General features: G+C 40.8%; 3 protein-coding genes and 1 long non-coding RNA gene across 5 annotated transcripts; 2 read left to right on the plus strand and 2 right to left on the minus strand.

The window, feature by feature from the left end:
* Positions 1-51: 51 nt before the first annotated feature.
* LOC135639414 (ribosome biogenesis protein BOP1 homolog) lies at positions 52-6,859 on the plus strand. The gene is made up of 18 exons (XM_065153155.1): positions 52-230; positions 319-435; positions 527-628; positions 708-862; positions 1,115-1,232; positions 1,345-1,446; positions 1,955-2,114; positions 2,456-2,564; positions 2,647-2,749; positions 2,939-3,089; positions 3,224-3,356; positions 3,447-3,550; positions 3,626-3,693; positions 3,802-3,862; positions 4,651-4,878; positions 4,977-5,061; positions 6,056-6,234; positions 6,396-6,859. The coding sequence occupies exons 1-18, from the start codon at positions 168-170 to the stop codon at positions 6,479-6,481; spliced, it is 2,124 nt and encodes a 707-aa protein (XP_065009227.1). The 5' UTR covers positions 52-167; the 3' UTR covers positions 6,482-6,859.
* A 301-nt stretch (positions 6,860-7,160) lies between these two features.
* On the plus strand, positions 7,161-8,658 carry LOC135640078 (uncharacterized). Its single transcript, XR_010497164.1, has 2 exons — positions 7,161-8,016; positions 8,231-8,658. It is a non-coding gene; the product is annotated as an uncharacterized LOC135640078 (long non-coding RNA).
* A 196-nt stretch (positions 8,659-8,854) lies between these two features.
* On the minus strand, positions 8,855-14,475 carry LOC103989549 (outer envelope protein 39, chloroplastic). Of its 2 annotated transcripts, none has more exons than XM_009408423.3 (11): positions 14,006-14,475; positions 13,836-13,902; positions 13,721-13,756; positions 13,479-13,623; positions 13,080-13,238; positions 12,786-12,856; positions 12,633-12,711; positions 12,447-12,562; positions 12,209-12,356; positions 9,933-10,002; positions 8,855-9,216 (listed from the first exon to the last, which is right to left on the minus strand). In XM_009408423.3, exons 1-11 carry the CDS (start codon positions 14,037-14,039, stop codon positions 9,059-9,061), a joined length of 1,083 nt encoding a protein of 360 aa, XP_009406698.2. In that variant the 5' UTR covers positions 14,040-14,475; the 3' UTR covers positions 8,855-9,058. The 2 variants fall into 2 exon arrangements, with proteins under 2 accessions (XP_009406698.2, XP_065011708.1); XM_065155636.1 differs by having other exon boundaries at positions 14,139-14,358.
* Positions 14,476-14,859: 384 nt separating this feature from the next.
* LOC135640859 (syntaxin-121-like) lies at positions 14,860-16,098 on the minus strand. The gene has a single exon (XM_065155637.1). The coding sequence runs from the start codon at positions 15,956-15,958 to the stop codon at positions 15,041-15,043; it is 918 nt and encodes a 305-aa protein (XP_065011709.1). The 5' UTR covers positions 15,959-16,098; the 3' UTR covers positions 14,860-15,040.
* Positions 16,099-17,895: the final 1,797 nt, after the last annotated feature.

The following is a 17,895-nucleotide window of genomic DNA, read 5'->3' on the forward strand; positions in this document are numbered from 1 at the left end:
TTCGGTTCGGTTCGGTTCGACCGAACTTTGGGCTTATTAGCCGGCCCCATGCTTCCTTGTAGGCCGCCGGATGATCGTAAAACCCTGCTTCTCCTCTTATGCCCTAACCAGAGCTCGATCGAGGAGAGAGAGAGAGAGAGAGTTGCAGCGGCTACAGGAGGACCTCCATGGTTGCGGCGGCGGCAGCAGCAACAGCCATGGGGAAGTCGCGGAGATCTTCTAAGAACTCGGTGTGTTCTTATTCTGACTCCATCTTCTCTCGGTCGACCTCCGGTTCTTCGTTTACCCGTCTTTCTGATCTTTCTGACTCGAATATAGGATCGGTTGGAGCAAGAAATTGTCGAGAATCCGGATGCAAACGAGGATGTGGAGGAAGCCCGTGGTGGAGATGAGGAATCGCAGCCGAGTGACGCCGCGAGTTTGTCGGAGGATGAGGTGGGCATCGTTTCCCGCGCAAGAAAAAGGCGAGCAATATTTTGGGAAAAATTCGAACGTCTTGATTGGTTTCGGTCTGTTTGAACTACAGGGTTCTCAGGGATCTCCTGTCGACAGTGAGGAGGAAAACGGGGATGTTAGTGATGATGAGGACCATCGGCCTGGAGAGGAGAGCGATTCTTCTGAGGAGGAGGTAGGTCGCTTATTGCTTCCTTAGGTTCATGTTTTGAAATTTTGTTTCTTTATCAAGTCATTTTCTATTATAAATGTAGGTGCCTTCGAGAAACACGATTGGAGACGTTCCGTTGGAGTGGTATAAGGATGAGGAGCATATTGGGTATGATGTTGCAGGCAAGAAGATCAAGAAGCAGGCTAGAAAGGACAGGATCGAGTCTTTTCTAGCTGGGGTAGATGATGCTAAAAATTGGTGAGCAGATTCCCAACTTAATTATTCTTTTGTCTATATATAACGTGGCCATGTTAGTTAAACTAAACGCTGCAAATAACTTTGAATACAATGAGCTTTAATTTGTCAGTTCCTGTTAATTTTAACACCTCAAGTTTTTGGGCCATCATGACAATTTGGGTCCACTTGTTTATGATTCTTAGCAGAAGATACTTAATTCGTTGTTGAATGTATTTTATTTTTAGTATAATTTATTTTTTAAACCAAATATAGGAGAAAGATTTATGACGAATATAATGATGAAGAGGTGGAGTTGACAAAGGAGGAGGTTAAAATTATCGGTAGGATGCTGAAGGGGAAGACTCCACATGCAGGAGTTGATCCATATGCGGTCAGTGATCTACTCATATTACGTTAATTGTAGAATAATCAGTAGAACATTTGCCTTGTGCATACAGAATTACTAACGTGTATGTAATATGTCATGATAATTTACAATTCAGCCTTATGTTGATTGGTTCGTGTGGGATGACAAAGGACATCCACTTTCTAATGCACCAGAGCCAAAGAGGCGTTTTGTTCCTTCTAAGTGGGAACAGAAAAAGGTAATGATCTTTTTCTTAGTGCCTTCTGTACTTTCCTGGAAACAGAACAATTTCTTCTCTTAACAGAATAAAGGAAGTATTCTAAAAATAAAGGAATTTAATATTCTGCTTATTTTAAAATTCAATTTTCTTGCATTATTTTGTAGCTAGTAGAAAATCTTTCTTAGGTAACGATAATGATATACAAGACTGAGCAGAAGAAGCCTCCTATCAAAGGGTTTAAATTTGTTTGAGAATTTAAAAATAACATTTTTATTCTTTAAAATGATAAGGAATTGTTCTGAAATTGATCCAGCACTATATGAATTTTGGAACAAAGAAAAGTCCCTTGGAGTTAGTATTACAAGTCATATAAAATTTATGATCATTCAGGTTTCTGTGTCCCCTATGGAAGGGAATGTAGAAGTTCATTTTGTCAACTTTGTCAACTATCAATTATATATTTTTTCTTAACTATGATATAAAATCAATTAACCACTTTTTTTGGGTTATATCATTCTGGTATCAGGTGGTTCAATATGTTCGAGCCATTCGTAAGGGCCTTATTAAGTTTGACAAACCGAAGGAGGAACCTCGTGCTTACTTATTATGGGGTGATGATTCTAGTGCTGCAGAAAACAAGAGGCATGGTTTGAGTTATATTCCAGCACCTAAACCAAAACTGGCAGGTACTGGAGTTTACTCTTCTTTAAGTTGTAAAATGAGCATGTTGAGCCCCTGTTTTGAGTAGGCTGCATTCCTATACTGCATGAGGTTGGAATTCCTTCATTGCTCAAAATATTTTTATTTGGATTTGCCTACGTGCTTTAAGTGTATATAAGGCGTAATGCAAAAGACGTGCACATGCTTGCATATGCTGTGACAATGCTTGTGTAGGTTAGCTCTTGAATTTTTAGATTCAAATGCTGCACGATGGTTATTGATAAATAGAGTATTTGAGTTCCTCATCCTGCTAAAATCTTTAATGCTCTTTGGTAATGGGGGTTGCTTTACGTCTTTTCACTTTTAGGTCATGAAGAATCATATAATCCTTCTGTGGAGTACATCCCTACCCAGGAGGAGATTAACTCTTACCAGCTGATGTATGAGGAAGACCGTCCTAAGTTTATTCCTAGAAGGTACTTGTGGGTCTTGTAGCAGGTAGTTATTTTTTTTAGTTTAGATTAAATTCTGGTGTTACAATTGATGAACTTTTGACAGGTTTGAGTCGCTTCGAAGTGTGCCGGCATATGAGAAAGCACTTAAAGAGAACTTTGATAGATGTCTAGACCTATATTTGTGCCCTCGAACCCGGAAGAAACGTGTATGTGCCTCTTTTATTATGTAAAAAAGTCACTGAACATGATATTTATTTGTTCTAACTATTTCTCATGTTCCTAAATGGAATCAAGCGTGCAAGATCATTTTTTCTTGTGATGTCCTTTCTCCTATTCAATACTTTTTTTTCTTTGAACTTCATTGTCAAAACTGACATCAATTTACTGATTCACAGATTAACATAGATCCTGAGTCTCTAAAACCCAAGTTACCCAGTCGGAAAGATTTGAGGCCTTATCCAAGAACATGCTATCTCGAGTACAGAGGACATACAGGTCCTGTGAAGACGATTTCAATTGATGTATCAGGGCAGTGGATGGCATCTGGTTTGTGGTGAAATGCTTCTTTGATTTACTTTGATTCTCATTTGTTGAATGTTGTTAGTTTCTTGTAGTACACTATGGCATTTTTCTCATATTCAATTTACGTTGTATTAATGATTAGCTATACTATTCTGAAGGTTCATCTGATGGAACGGTGCGTGTTTGGGAGATCGAAACCAGTCGCTGTCTTAGAGTTTGGAATGTTGGTGAAGCTATCAAGCATATATCATGGAACCCATTGCCTGAACTTCCTGTCCTGGCAATTTCTGCGTAATCTATGTGTCCTTTTTCAACCAGTAAACTTGATTGTCATAGATCATTTGCTTCCCTCTAACATACATGTCCAATTTTGTTAATTAGGGGACATGACGTGCTTATTTTAGATACTGGATTGGGAAATGCAGAAGAGCAGGCGAGGATCAAGGAGCTGCTTCATGTGGAGGAATCAAAACCGGAGGAGGATGGTGATCAGTGAATTTGTCTTTATGTTATGTTTTAGTTTCTATGCAAGTTACATGACACTAGGCTTGATGATTTAGGAAGCACACCTGTTGTGAGTTGGGTCCAAGATGACAAGTATGACTGCATCAGATTAAAGCATCTTAAGGTAATTTATTGTCTTTATTAGTTTGTACTGTCTGAAAATAATTCTGTTACTGGTAGGGTTCATGTTAGTACCATGTTAACACTCCTGTTCTGTTTTTCTGCTTTTCAGGCTGTGACAACAGTTGAATGGCATCGCAAAGGCGACTATTTTACTACAGTTGTGCCTAGTGATATCCTCTTCAGCTTTTGTTTATGCATCTTCTTCAGCTTTTGTTTATTTACTGCTTCTGATTAAATTCAGTTCTTTGTATTTTTGGTTGATATGCTCCCTTAAGTTACTTTTTTTAGAAAAATCATGAACTTATATTTGACATTGTCGCTAGGCCTGCATGTGGGCTTGGTCAGAAACATCATTTATTCTTGGTTTATTAAAAAATGCCATGAAAAAATTAGACTTGTGCTACATCAGTGTGAGCTGGCTGTTGTATGCAGTCAAAAGATACTCGATAAGAAGAGGCCACAAAAGATGAGGTGGCTGTTTAATCTATTTAATGAGTCCTAGCTGATTCTTTTGAATGTTTGAACTTCAATTAACAAATGGCTAGATCTCATAAAAGCATTTGAGTATTATTGAGATCTTAAGTGAATATTTCAATTTGCAGAAAAGGATTGCTATATCAGAAATTTAGGTGAAAGCTGTTCTTGTAAACCTGCTATTCAAGACAAATCTCGTATATTTTCTTGTTTCCCAATTGATAAGCATGACTACGTGGATGTATAAGAAGGGTTTCCCAACACACAAGGCTCTCACTAATGTGGGTAGGGTCAGTGTCTGGAATCGATCTTTAGAAGTAGAGAGGCCATCTTTGTGAGTCAAATCAGTCACTAGGGTGATAAAGAACAAACCTTATCATAGTATCACTTATGACCATGTTGAACATAATCCTATAGCTGTCTAAACTGTTTTCATGGTTGCATATGTTTTATCTTCAATTGGTATCCTTGACTTGTTGTGCACGTGATTCTAGAGCAATATTGATACACCAACTCTCCAAGAAGCATACACAAAATCCATTCAAGAAATTGCACGGGCTTCCAGTTTCAGCAGTTTTTCATCCAACGCGTTCCATTTTCTTCATATCAACAAAGAAAAATATTCGTGTTTATGATCTTTTGAAGCAGAAGCTTGTTAAGAAGCTTGAGACTGGCGTTCGTGAGATTTCCTCCATTGCAATTCATCCTGGAGGTAAGTATTCAGTTACATTTTGCCGAGTATGTTTTCCTGAACAAATTGGAATCAATGAGTTCATCGAGTTTTTGTGTGACTAACTAAAAACCTTTTAGGTGATAATGTTATTGTGGGGAGCAAGGATGGAAAAATGTGCTGGTTTGATATGGATCTATCGTCTAAATCATACAAGACCTTGAAGTATGTTCAAACTTTTGGGTTTTCTTGTCTCTTTCATTCTACAATTTATTCTTCTTTCTAGATGATAGTGCATTTTTATGGATTTGGAATGCATGTCTTTGGACATGGATGTTGGAAACATGGTTTTGCTTGCAACCTATTATTTGCATGTTTACATATTTGAATATCATGTAACAGATTTATTATAGTACAGTACTCATGAATGTCTGTGCATTGAGGTTAGTGTGACCATTGGTTCTTAATGACCTGATTGGCATTCAAGCAAAGAAGATTAAGGACCTGAAATTCTGGAATAAAATCGATACTGCAGCTGCAACCTTGATTATTACATAAAATTTTTGGTTTACTGTTTCAGTTTCTTCTGTCTGCTGAAACTTCAGTAGCCAAATGACCCAAAAAAAAAAAAAAAAAAGTTAACTTTTGTCATCTGTATAAATGTCTGAATCTATTTGAAACGAACTGAGATCTCACATCATTTCCATAAATTTATATTTTGTATACATTATTCTTGATTGTCTTGTGACACTCATAATACCTGTTGTACATGTTATTGTTGTTATGATGTATATTATCACATCTTGCATGCTTGTTTTTGGATCGATTAGTGCAGAAATGAACCAAAGATACATTACCCGGTCGACAGTGGTGGTTGTTCGTGGCTTCATTGTATGTTGTTACCTCTTCCATTTTTTATTTTAGTATCAATTAACACAAAAATTTGTTGAAAAATACATTACTTGATTGATGATAAAAGAAGCTACCAGTCTTACCTCAATAAGTAGAAAATCTGTTTCCACGTCTGGTACTACTTATTTAGGTTGTCACGGAGCGATCCTTTCAGCTGACCCTCATTATTATTTTCTGAAATTGTCACTTTCCAATTTTTTGACATTTTATCATTGTTTTGTTTAGTTATTTGTACTCGGCTACTTGCATACTCCCTAAAATTTTCATATTATAACAATTGCACCTTTTCTGTTCTAAAAATCTACAGGACCCATCCGAAAGATATAACAAATGTTGCCTTTCATCGTTCCTACCCTCTTTTTGCCTCGTGTTCCGATGACTGCACTGCATATGTCTTTCACGGCATGGTGTACTCGGATCTTAACCAGAATCCACTCATTGTCCCATTGGAAATTTTGCGTGGCCACACAAGCTCTGATGGTAGAGGTCAGTGTTATGTTGGAACTTGTTTTTATATTTCATTAACTAAATTTCTATTCATAAGAAGAAAAAAAATAAAGTTGCATGTAGTACAAGCAGCTTTATCATCTCTCTATTAGTAGGTGTGTTTGAACTAAAATCGACTGCTAAGCTTTTTGACCATGCAGGAGTGTTGGATTGCAAGTTTCATCCAAGGCAGCCATGGTTATTCACTGCTGGTGCCGATTCAATTATCAAACTTTATTGTGATTAACATGCGAGATAATGCAAGATCATGGGAAGAAACTACAGCAGTCGAGTTGAGAAAAAGGGAAGCAAACATGGATCAATCAGTTTTTATTTAGATGATAGAACATGATCTTCTATAGAACTTAAACCAATGTCCTTGGACTTCATGTTCTTCCGGAATTCGCCCCCATCTTTGTTTTTTCAACTCAATTTTTGCTCTCCATTTGTCTTTAAGAGTGCCCAACTATATCTGTTAAATTAGATGATACGAGATGTTATCCCCAAAGGATCACCATCATGTTGGATGTGAAACACTAATGTAATCTTAATCCTACCACCTATTTATGCATTCGATTTGTATGACAAATGGTGCAAATGAGTATAAGAAGTTGATGAAACCACACTCCCAAGTGTTTTTGGCGTTGCTGTCTTTGGTGGCTACATAGTCTTTGAACATCTTGTCCTGTCAAAAGATTTCCGTTTGCTATTTGAGTGTGTATAGTAAGTATCAATACAGAGATAAACATGTATTCTCATCATTAACAGATGTTGATGATTCTAAGATGCTATTAATCATTTTAAGAGATGTTGTCCTGATGAGCTACTACAAAATGTGTCCTAATCAGTCCTCTGTTAAATTGAGATTTTATTTCTTACCTAACTATCAGATTGATAAGAATGTTGTTTGATGACCACATAAACTATATAATTAGACATTTTATAGTTTAAACCCACTTTACTAAATATGGTGGTGTATTAAAAGGCAGTTGAAAGAACTCCATAGCCTTGTGATTCAATGATGCATAAAACATTTGATTATAGATTATATATAAATACACTACTCCTTTGTTCCTTTTAATCAAAGCAACAAAGACACACGGCTCCCTATAACTTGATGTAGGGACTAACTAATTCGGGACCTAAAGGGAAGCTTAAAGATTTGAGTTCAAAGTGGTCTCAGCTGTATGCATTGCTTACATATAACTCCATGCGTTTCTAATAATTACTTAGCAACCCCAGTCTTTGATGCTTATGCTGTTTGTCTTTGGGCCCACTCAACCGTCGCCGCTCCTACACTGCTCGACCACCGCCGGCTCAACTATCACACCTACTCGCCCATCGCTTTTACCTACTGCATAATTGGGCGCAGTCATTGTGATGCTCGAGGAGGCTGGTTGGTGAATTCTGAAGCTTCTCGAGATTGCCAAGGGCGGAGTGCACGACGACAAAAGTGCATCTGATCGATAATGGAGGGTCAGGGGAGCTTTTCGTTACGCGTGACGACGGCGATCTTGAAGTCTTGCAAGCAGGTGGGGTAACACGTAATTACCCCTGAGAAAGGTTGATCAAAGCAGCAGAGAGATGAGAAGCGGATAAGCCATGCCATCAAGTATGCCTCCTCAGAGGCTGCGTTGCATGGAGGCCTCGCCTCACTGTTGCTCTTTCTAGGATTCCACTCCACCAAATCTCTCACATCTTTGTTCTATCGAGCTGGTCTTTTCCTGCCCTCATGATTTCTTGGTCTTGCTTGGCGTTCTTGGCTGTTTTGGCATGGTTTTGGTGAGGAGTCCACCTTTGGTCGCTCTTACTTCATGTTTTGTGCTTTTAGTTGATTTGGAGTGGGTTTTCTTTGGAAAGATCGGATCTTGAAGCTTTGGTCGACTGAGTTCTTCAGCTTAAATATTTTGATTAGGATTTTTTGATGTTCCAGTGGGAAAGATTATATCTTTTGGCACAAAGATGGCTTCTTGGAACTGATTTCGATCTATTTCAGATGTTCTATGCTTCCCGTACTGTTGTGACCTCAAATTCTAGCAAAGGATGAAACGGTGGTCTTGATCTGAACAATGCTGAATCCTCTCCCAAGTGAGAAACAAGCAGATGGAAGAGATGGCTACTCGGTCACATCTGGTTGTTTCCTTGAAGGCAATTCATTCTTGGCTTATCGACAATGATGGTTTTATCATCATGTAACATTACAATGATGGTGAAAGTCCTGCATGCTATGGTGATTGTGGATGTTTGTTTACTGACTGATTCTTGTGCAAAATGTTGAGTCCATTATTTTTCAGATACGTTTGATCTCTGTAGAAACAGATCATGAAGATTTCAGTGGGAATTTCCCGGTGGTAACTTGATTTTATGTTACTTATTCTGTATTTAGATTGTACTTTGCATGGCTACTTTCAAGAGTTTGTGAAAGCAACTGCTGTCTGTCACTCCAAAATCAGTGTTGTTGGAGATCTAATATCTCATCAAGCATCTACAGAGAGAAATTACAATCGATCAATTTAGTTTATTATTCCCAAGAAGGTAAGATTTGGTAAACATTCTAAAACAGATGATGACGACTTTGTGGAGGTTGAATTCGTAGCAAATGTGTAGACATTGCATCAGGTAAATGCTAGGAAAAAGATTCATTCTAAAAGAAACAAAGTTATGATTTAATGGTGACTCGAGTACAGATGATGATGGCATTACACTTTACAAGTACCTAAAGATCATTCGGTAACCAATTCCTGTATTTATAGTCAATCAAAGAATACTCGACAAAGATTTTTCGAATGTAGAAACTAGTTGTTCTCACCTGTTTGATTCAAACTCATGAGCCAACACCGTTGATGCCAAAATAGAGAGTCTTCCGCTGGAAGGCATTGATTGCATAGTCAACCCGAATCTGTCCCAAATGCGAGTTGAAGCGAACACCGTATCCAAGACCGACCCCAAAGCCAGGTTTCCCTTGTCTAAGGGCAGGGTTACCTGCAAATGCATTCAAATGGAATCGTTAATGCACTAGACTATGCATATTTAGTAGTGTCACTTTAAGTTTCCATAAGATGACACTAAGGAAATTTGATATAATGGAAAATGAGAAAAAAGTTGGACTTTTGCCGATACGAAGACTGATGAGAGTACAGAAACGAAAGATTGGGGAGACGAGAACATTGTGATTTGCATAATGGCAAGATTCATTTAAGGATGAAATGGCACAGGAACAACCCAAGTAAAATTCTAGTCTTACAATCAAATCCTTTTGTGAACAGTGAATACCCAGATTAATTCTCTGAATTGTCCTACTCCGATCAGCCTTACTTCTTTACACGATCAAGTTCCATCGATCTTTGACTTTCCTAAACAAACATTTTTTTACTCAGTTATGGTTCCATCTGATTTGACCACACCTTGGCCATCAGGCTAGAGACTGATTGGACCATGTATCACAGTATTAAGGAAGATAGACCGACAAAATCACTTTAGAACATCTTAACAATTTCTTAAAATGCCCAAGGTACACTTTTCCAGTAGAACTTCAGAATGCTTTGGGAGGGATTCAGGTCCACTGCTACGATGTGTGACCATTATGGAATTCTTATGTTGTATTTAAATGCACAGTTCGTCACAAAAATAATGGATATACCTGAGTGCATAAAATCAATTTTTGAGCAAGAAAAGCTATTGAAAGGGTGGAACCTCACCGGGAACATACCGAGCAGATCCTAGATCAGTTCCACAGTCCATGAAGATGGCACCTTCCAATTCCTTTGTCTATCACAGATGAAACAAACAGTGTTTATGTTAAGTGCTTTGTTTATAAAAAAATAACTATGGTCCAAGAGACATGAAATGACTTATTTGATAACATCACAGCACAATAAGATATCACCATCCAGACATATGGAAAAAAATATTAGCATCAACTATCATAACAAGGAAACATGCTTATTGCTAAATTGTGTAAAGTTGTATAGCCAAGGATCCCTTCCAGCATAAGAAAGAGAACCAAAAAGGAGGTTCTAGAAGTTAGATCCTGAAGAAAATCACTAAAGTAATCTTGCAACTAAACAATTCGAGAAAACCTAGGTTAACCCCAGATTTGTTGGCCTTGCCAGCATTTGTCAGGTTCGGCCATGGACTCAGAGAACCAACAACCTTGGCTACGCTCTTGGACTCTGCAACCATTGCAGGGGTCATTAAGCCCCCTGTGCAATGCAGGCAAATATAATTTACTGAAGAATCACTAGTACACACCATCATGAGTCTCCACATGCATGTACCCAACCTCATTGCCTGTTCATGCACACACCCATATGTTCGACCATCTCACTTAACCGGCTCCATCGATAACTCACAAAGCAAGCCAACTTTAACAGCTTCAATTAGTTAATCTGACACTCCATATTGGACTAGGGAAGCACAATTGGGAGCCTTGTTTGATCCTGGATTGCACCAAGGTGAGAGAAGAGACGAAGTCCCTTCCCTTCCGAACTAGGGGCTGAGAGCCCATAGTCAGCTTGGAATTAGGGGTTGGTAACAGTCTGTAGTTGCCCAGACCTGGAGGGCTGAGCTGGCAATCAAGATTTTAAAAGACCCCATAGAGAAGTATTTGGCCAAAGAAAACCAGGGTATTCTCAGGGTATTTTGGTATTAATTTAGAGTAAGTCTGATACGGTCAGAAATTAGGCAATAATAACTTCTATGAAAATCACTGCAGGTATCTTTGGCACATCTTCTTGCTATTTATCACAGCAATATTTTATTTTCCCTTATATTAATTTCCTGGAGGCCCTTTCTCTTCCTCTAATAACATTTTATCAAATTAAAGAAACCCCGATCAGATGGGACGGGTCCTAGAGAGGTGTTCTAAACTTGAGGAAGCTTGGACATGATCCAATCATTGAGCTTTTTAACATCCATGATGATCCAATGCCAAGTTGGTGTTCCCTTCATCTGACCAGATAGAGCCTCAAAATTACTCAGCATGATCAACTCTTCACTTGGTCATCATCAAACTAGGATCATGCCTCGAAACTCACTTTTATCTTTTCAACATCTTAAAAAGAAAAATCAATGATAAAAATCTCACATGAGATACGAACCGCTGAACAGTATATCATGGCTTGCACAACTATGTAGAGGAAGTGCTGAGGATTGGAGGAATCACTGAGTTATAAAATGTTAGGGAACACATGTTATCTAAAGACTTCCAAGATTGACAGCTACCAATCTAGATAAAAACATCATCACCAGCTTTGGTCAGTTGAGTGGATCAATCTAAAGCATTCTGACATGGATCAACTGACCTACTGTGGATCAACCTACAACTAAGAAAACCTCCTCGAATTTTGCTTCTTCGGGCCTCTAACCTCCACTTACAAGAATCCTCCCCCTAGATTTGATGCACCCAGTGAAGATAAGAAGTCTATGTCAACATCTGAATGTAGATTTATGGTACTTTGCAATGCTATTGGAAGCATATGCAATATTGTTCCATACTTCTTTATCATCATCTATTAGACAAAACCATGTAGTATAATACTTTATTACATAACATCTTTAGCCTAGATTGCTTTTGGTTCGTGCGTTCCCTTTTCTAATTTTCCTTAGCTTTCTCTCTCCAAAAAGTTCCCATTTCACTAATCTTTTAAATTAATTTTCCGTTGAACCAATCCAATGATTCAAAATGGATGATTCTGTTCAATCTAGATCCTACTTCCATCATCCATCCTGACCTTTCAGATATTGTGTTCAACAGCAATAAAGAAATGTTATCCTGTACATTAGTCGAAACACAGAGTACTCTCTAAATCTATGCATCAACTGTCGACGAGATATTATCATGTTAATAAGAGAAAATATTACACACAGTTATCTTTTAGCTTTATTTGATGAAAGACAATAAAGAATCAAGGATTTTGAGTTGACATTGGCCTCTATGATATTATATGCATTCTCAGAGAGATGATTCACATACCACAGGAATTGTAAATTCACCATTGGCAACCAGACATGTTCTTCCTGAGCCAACTGCACCCTCACCATAACCTCGAACACTACCAATTCCACCAAGGGCAAATGCTTGATATGGTGCCATGTCCCCGACAATCGATCCACCTGTCAAGCTATTAGATAGAGAAAACAGATGGTAAGAGTTGCTTATGATAATATGCCAATGTAAAATGGGAAAGAAAAATATTACAGGTATTAAATACCTCGTGACCAAAAAAGTTGACCCCAGTTTAAATCCCTTTGAAGCAACAATCTTGAATCGGTTAAAAATGAGCCACTTCGACAAAAGAGGTAGTCCTTGTTCCATTTGAAAATTGAACTGATGCATAGAGATCTATTAGGATGACTATTAGAAGAGGAACTAATAGATGAGAATATCATCTACTTACTTTGGTAAATCTATCATCATTGGCAATTGCATATTGTGATTCTTGCTTCAGAACAATCATATTATCATAAGACCTGCCACTGCATCAGAGGATATACTGATGAGCAAATGATGACTAGATTATAAAGTGACAGCTGATGAGGAAGTTTGGTACCTGGAAGTTATGGGAAAACCATCCATATCCCTGTTTATTGTATGGCCGTCATTATTCAGAGGACGGACATGCTGCATATAAATGCCAAATTAAAAAAAAGATCATAATGTTTCCGAGGTAATTCCTCACAAAAAGCACGAAGACAACAGAAATGACACAATTTAATCATGGTTCCCATTGATTAGGAAGGTCCAAAAGGCCAAATTTATGTAAATATAAAGCAATGAGAATTTCTTTGCTACAGGTTACATGATTTAAATCTCAATAATGCCCACTTTGGAGAGTGATAATCACCTCAAATTTGATGCTAGTTTTGCTGCTCCAATGGGAAGTAGAAGGCTCACTGAAATCAACACCTACTGAGGAGCGGCTCAGGTTGACACCACCACTCCCTGAACGAGTGAAATGATCCACAGGCAACCCATGCACCGCAATCTCAGGAGCCACTGAATGCTGAATGACAGTAAGCAACAACCCGGGTAAGAAGCAATGCAGGAGTACACATCAAGAATTTATCGACAATGATATCAATTCAATCCTTGGAGAAGACTACTCCAAGTGGGACGTGATAATAAAGTGACAGGAGAAGAATAAAAATCACCAACAACTTTCTTCTTTCGCCCTCTTAAAAATTTCTCTTCGGCACATATATAGACGTAAAAAAGCAAGGAAGACTCAACATGAAACATGAACCTGAATGGTAAATGACTGCTGCGACAGCCAATCAGGCCTCGGACGCCTGAATGCTATGAGAATGTTGAAATCATCAATGCCTTTGTCCCACAACACGTCCAACTTCTCGTTTCTTCCAAAGAGGTTGGGGTGTTTGATGGAAAGCCTAACAAAACAAAAACGAAAACAAGAAACCAATGTAAGCAAAATAGCCAACTTTTCCTTCTAAAAATTCATCCTTTTGCATAACTAACGACGAGTACCTCGCGATAACCTGTGAAAAGGGGTTGCTGGATTGCCTAAACATCATAACAAAATAGGATTTTCGTCAATGTGCTATGAGAAACAATGGACCTTGAGTGGATGGAGAAGAAGTACCTGATATGAGGAAACAACAGCGCTCCACACAGCTTCTGAGTGAGGTCCACATTGAAATCTATCTTAGCTGAGTAACATTACACCACCAACACCAAATTTTCGATCAGAAACAGAACATTCGGAATCCAATAAAAGGAAAACCGGCGACGAGAACTCGAGCAGGAACCAACCATTACGGGCATGAATGCTCTTCTGAGCACCCATCAACGCTCACGAGGTCGGCAGCGCACGGATGCGTCTCTCCTCATCCGACCCGCATGCCGCGCCTCCGGGGGGTGGAAAGTGGGGGCGGAAGTGGCCTACCAGTGGCGTTCTTCGCGGGGAAGAAGACGGGGCTCGGCAGAAGCAAGGCGGCGGCAGGCGAAGAGACCATGAGAGGCTGCGGAGTCGGTGCGAGCCCGCCGCCGATTTGTTTGGGGTTTCGGGATGCTTTTCGTGGGCTGAGGTGAGGGGAATGTGGAATCGCTTCCTTGGATGGGCGTTCACGACGAGGCCGAGTCTCCCCGCGGCCAAGGCAAGGATGATATCTTCACCCCGTGTCGGGTTTAACCGATACGGGACAATACTTCCGATATATCGGTATGTCATTCAATCTTGTATGAAACGGTTCATCAGTCGGACATATCGGATCGGATGAGATGAAAACGGAGGAAGGTTTCCTGCTCTTTTATAGTCTGAAGGGTATTTTTGGAAAGCCAGCAGTCTGTGTGTGTGTGTATATATATATATATATATATATATATATAATAGAATAAAAGTTTCATGGGTTTGACTCGATCGATCACTGCTAAGAATTCTGCTAATTTCATGTGAAATTGTTTGAGAAACTTCAAAGCATCTTTCTCCCCTTTGACCACCCTATTTTTGATCTAAGAAGAAGCAAGGAAGAGCAAATTGCCTTCTTTTCTTGGTGCAGGGTTGGCTATACGATTTGTCGCCCATCGACATAATTGTGATCGTAGGTGAAGAATAAGCTGCTCATGTTTCAGTCATCATCGTCCACAAGAAGAAGCAAGAATTCATATGAGCAAGAAATGTTCACCACCATAATAAGTAGATCTACAAACATCGAGAGGGAGAAGAAAGAAATCCATATGAACGAACAAAAGAAAACAAAATCGAAGAAAAGATAGCCATGAGGACATCGAAAGCAGCAGAAACATAAGTCGTGGAAGATGGAAGAGGAGGGAGGAGGAAAGCTGTGATCACTTCTTGGTGAGAGAGAGGACGGTGGGGAGGACGATGATGAGGATGATGATGAGGAGGAGGATGATGGCGATGCAGGTCCACTTGCGGGTGTTCTTCTGGTAGACGCGGGCGGTGGTGAGATTGTCGGTGCCGTGGCGGACGAAGGACTGGGCGCGGCCGACGTTGCTCTCGATGTCGTCCAGCTGCTGCCCCTGCGCCTCCACCAGCACCGCCATGTCCATGAACACCTGCTGTAGCTCCAGCAGGCTGCGCTCCAGCTCCGCCACCGCCCCGTGCCGCTCCTGGATCTCCGCCACCACGTCCAGCACCCGCCCCCTCCCCTGCTCCTCGATGGCCCGCTGCAGGAACCGCTCCCCCTCCCCCGTCGCCACCAGCGCGTCCACCGTCGCCTCGTCGGGCGACTCCCCCGTGACGGTGTAGTAGCGCCGCCCCACCGTCTCCCGGTACTCGGCCGCGATCCGGCGGCGGAGCTCCGCGAAGGCTTCCATGGAGTCCCGGAGCTTCTTGCGGAGGCCGGCCACGACGGAGCTGCGGGTGCGGTCGGTGGAGCTCCCGGGCCCGCACCCGGGGACGGCGCGGTTGGCAGCGTTGGCGCGGTCCAGGGACTCGAGGCGGAGCTTGATGAGCTTGGCCTTCTTGAGGGCGAGGGCGACGTCGGCGTCCATGCGGCCCCGGAGCTCCCGCACCGCCGACGCCTCGTGCAGCGTCTTCCCCGCCTCGTTCGCCTCGTGCAGGCTGCGGTGGAGCCTCTCCACCTCCCGCAGCTCGTCCTTGATCGCCTCCACGTCCTCGAAGAACCTGTCCAGGTTAGCCCCGCCGGCCGCTGCTCCCGTCCCCATCTCCACGTCCCCTGTTCCTCCTCCTCCGGACTCGACGTCCCGTTTCCAAGACGCGGACGAGAAGAGATTGTTCATCTCTCTCTCTCTCTCTCTCTCTCTCTACCCCTCTTTCCCTCTCTCTCCTTCCTTGGCCTTGATATCGACTAAAGAGGCAAACACGACGCGGTTTTGAATAGATATTTAGGAAGAGATGATGTGCTCCTCCTCGTTTTCTTCGTCTCGGTGGCCAAACGGAAGAGAAGATATAGAAAAAGAAAAAGGAAAGAAAGGAAGGAAGGAAGGAAGGAAAGCAGTCGAGGAAGGGAGGAAGAGAACGGCCGGGAGGTGGTGGAAACGTCAACCGAGTCGGAGTCGTCTTCAAGCCGCGTTTTTGTCTTTATTGCCAATGCCAACTCCTAATATTACTTACTAGAAGCCACGTCGGTTGCTTCCGCCATCATTCTTGACTTAAATCGTTGAACCACATAATACCGGCTCAAGTACAGTTGTCCAAGTATTAAGATATGCATCATGTTATCATGCATGTATTTATATGATTTCTTTTCTTACAAGTAAAGATATAAATCATCATTTCCAACATTCAGAGTTCCTTTTTTTTTTGGTAGATCGACGTAGAGAAAATAATAATAATAATAATAATAATAATAATTCCTTTTTTTCATATATCCTACTCGTTCTTCTTAGAATTTGTCGAATTAAAAGTCAATTACGTGACACAAGTAGGGTAAAAATCCTGCAAAATATGTGTCAATAATATCTCTCGACTATTTGGTTGGATGGAATATGCAAGTCTATGGAGATAGCGACATTGTCCGGTGGATGCATCTTCCCAAATATGATTGTTTATTTTGTTGACAATGACACCCTTCAAGTTGGTGATATCTAATACTAAATGGACAAAGACCTTCAGATAATATCACAATGCTTTGACCCATTCTTCTTCTTAGCTTATAACAAGAAGTGAAGTCTAATGAAAGATGGAGGAGGTTTGACCGTGGACTGAGCAAGTCTCTACTGCTTATCCAGAAATCAAAGGCGAAGGCTGTGGGCAGCAGCCTCCCTTGGACAAAGTTAACATCATGACTCGGCTAAGAGATGGAAGAACGACAGCATATAGACCTTTGAACGTTCAACCATGGCCTCGAGAAATGCCAATATACTTTCTTATCAAGAACACAACTCTGAACGTTAATACTATTCTTTTATGCAATATAATCCAACAAATATATATATATATATAAAAGATTTTTTTTCCTTTTTATTTACACAGAAAAATAAAAGCAAGAAAAAAAAAGCATAGTTTCAGACGCACCGATCTTTCTCTTCGTTACAACACAGCAAGGAAGAGAAGGACGGGGCGGAGTGACGACTGGACGCGGACGCCGCCGGGCTGCTGCTTCAGCCTCGTTCGACCCGTGCAGGCTCCGGAGGAGGCGCTCCACCTCCGCAACTCGGCCATGATCGCCTCCACGTCCTCGAAGAAGCTCGCCAGGTTCGCTGCCGCCAACCTCCTATGGCCTCTGGCCGACGCTACCCTGCCGGAAGAGTGATGTGGAAGGAGGGAGGAAGTGAAGGAACTGAAGGAAAGATTCTATGGGCGTCTTGCACTGTTCTTTACGCACGTTGACAATTCCAAGCCTTCACCGCGTGCGTTGACTTGAATGAATCATCCTAGTGTTCGACGACAACAACGTTGTCGAATCTACACAACTAGAACGTTTGCAGCCATCCGAATCCCATTTATTCTTTTCCTTTGGGAATGAATCTCTCGCTGAAGGAATTGCACATTGGGATGCTGAGAGAGATCTGTATCCATCGGCAGCTGCTCGAGCAGATCAGCCATGGCCTTGTTGTTGGATTAAATGGATAGGGATGCAGCAACATAACTGTTCCAATTGGAATTTGAGAGAAAGCATAGCGTGGATCAGATTAGACGAAATCTATTCACAGACGAAACCAGCTTTATCATCACGAAAAAACATGTATTATTGTGAATCTTAAATCCATAAACA

The sequence above is a fragment of the Musa acuminata genome, chromosome BXJ3-6, assembly GCF_036884655.1.
Source record: "Musa acuminata AAA Group cultivar baxijiao chromosome BXJ3-6, Cavendish_Baxijiao_AAA, whole genome shotgun sequence".
NCBI classification, from domain to species: Eukaryota; Viridiplantae; Streptophyta; class Magnoliopsida; order Zingiberales; family Musaceae; genus Musa; species Musa acuminata.

What these genes read in the sequence shown, in the direction of transcription:
- LOC135639414 (XM_065153155.1), top strand. Translation starts at nt 168, where the DNA reads ATGGTTGCGGCGGCGGCAGCAGCAACAGCCATGGGGAAGTCGCGGAGA. An exon ending in GGAGATCTTCTAAGAACTCG is followed by an intron (nt 231 to 318) that starts GTGTGTTCTTAT and finishes ACTCGAATATAG; the next exon opens with GATCGGTTGGAGCAAGAAAT. An exon ending in GCGATTCTTCTGAGGAGGAG is followed by an intron (nt 629 to 707) that starts GTAGGTCGCTTA and finishes TTATAAATGTAG; the next exon opens with GTGCCTTCGAGAAACACGAT.
- LOC103989549 (XM_065155636.1), bottom strand. Translation starts at nt 14,208, where the DNA reads ATGGTCTCTTCGCCTGCCGCCGCCTTGCTTCTGCCGAGCCCCGTCTTC. An exon ending in ATGATGATAGATTTACCAAA is followed by an intron (nt 12,563 to 12,632) that starts GTAAGTAGATGA and finishes TCTATGCATCAG; the next exon opens with TTCAATTTTCAAATGGAACA. An exon ending in TCAACTTTTTTGGTCACGAG is followed by an intron (nt 12,357 to 12,446) that starts GTATTTAATACC and finishes TCTATCTAATAG; the next exon opens with CTTGACAGGTGGATCGATTG.
- LOC135640859 (XM_065155637.1), bottom strand. Translation starts at nt 15,958, where the DNA reads ATGAACAATCTCTTCTCGTCCGCGTCTTGGAAACGGGACGTCGAGTCC.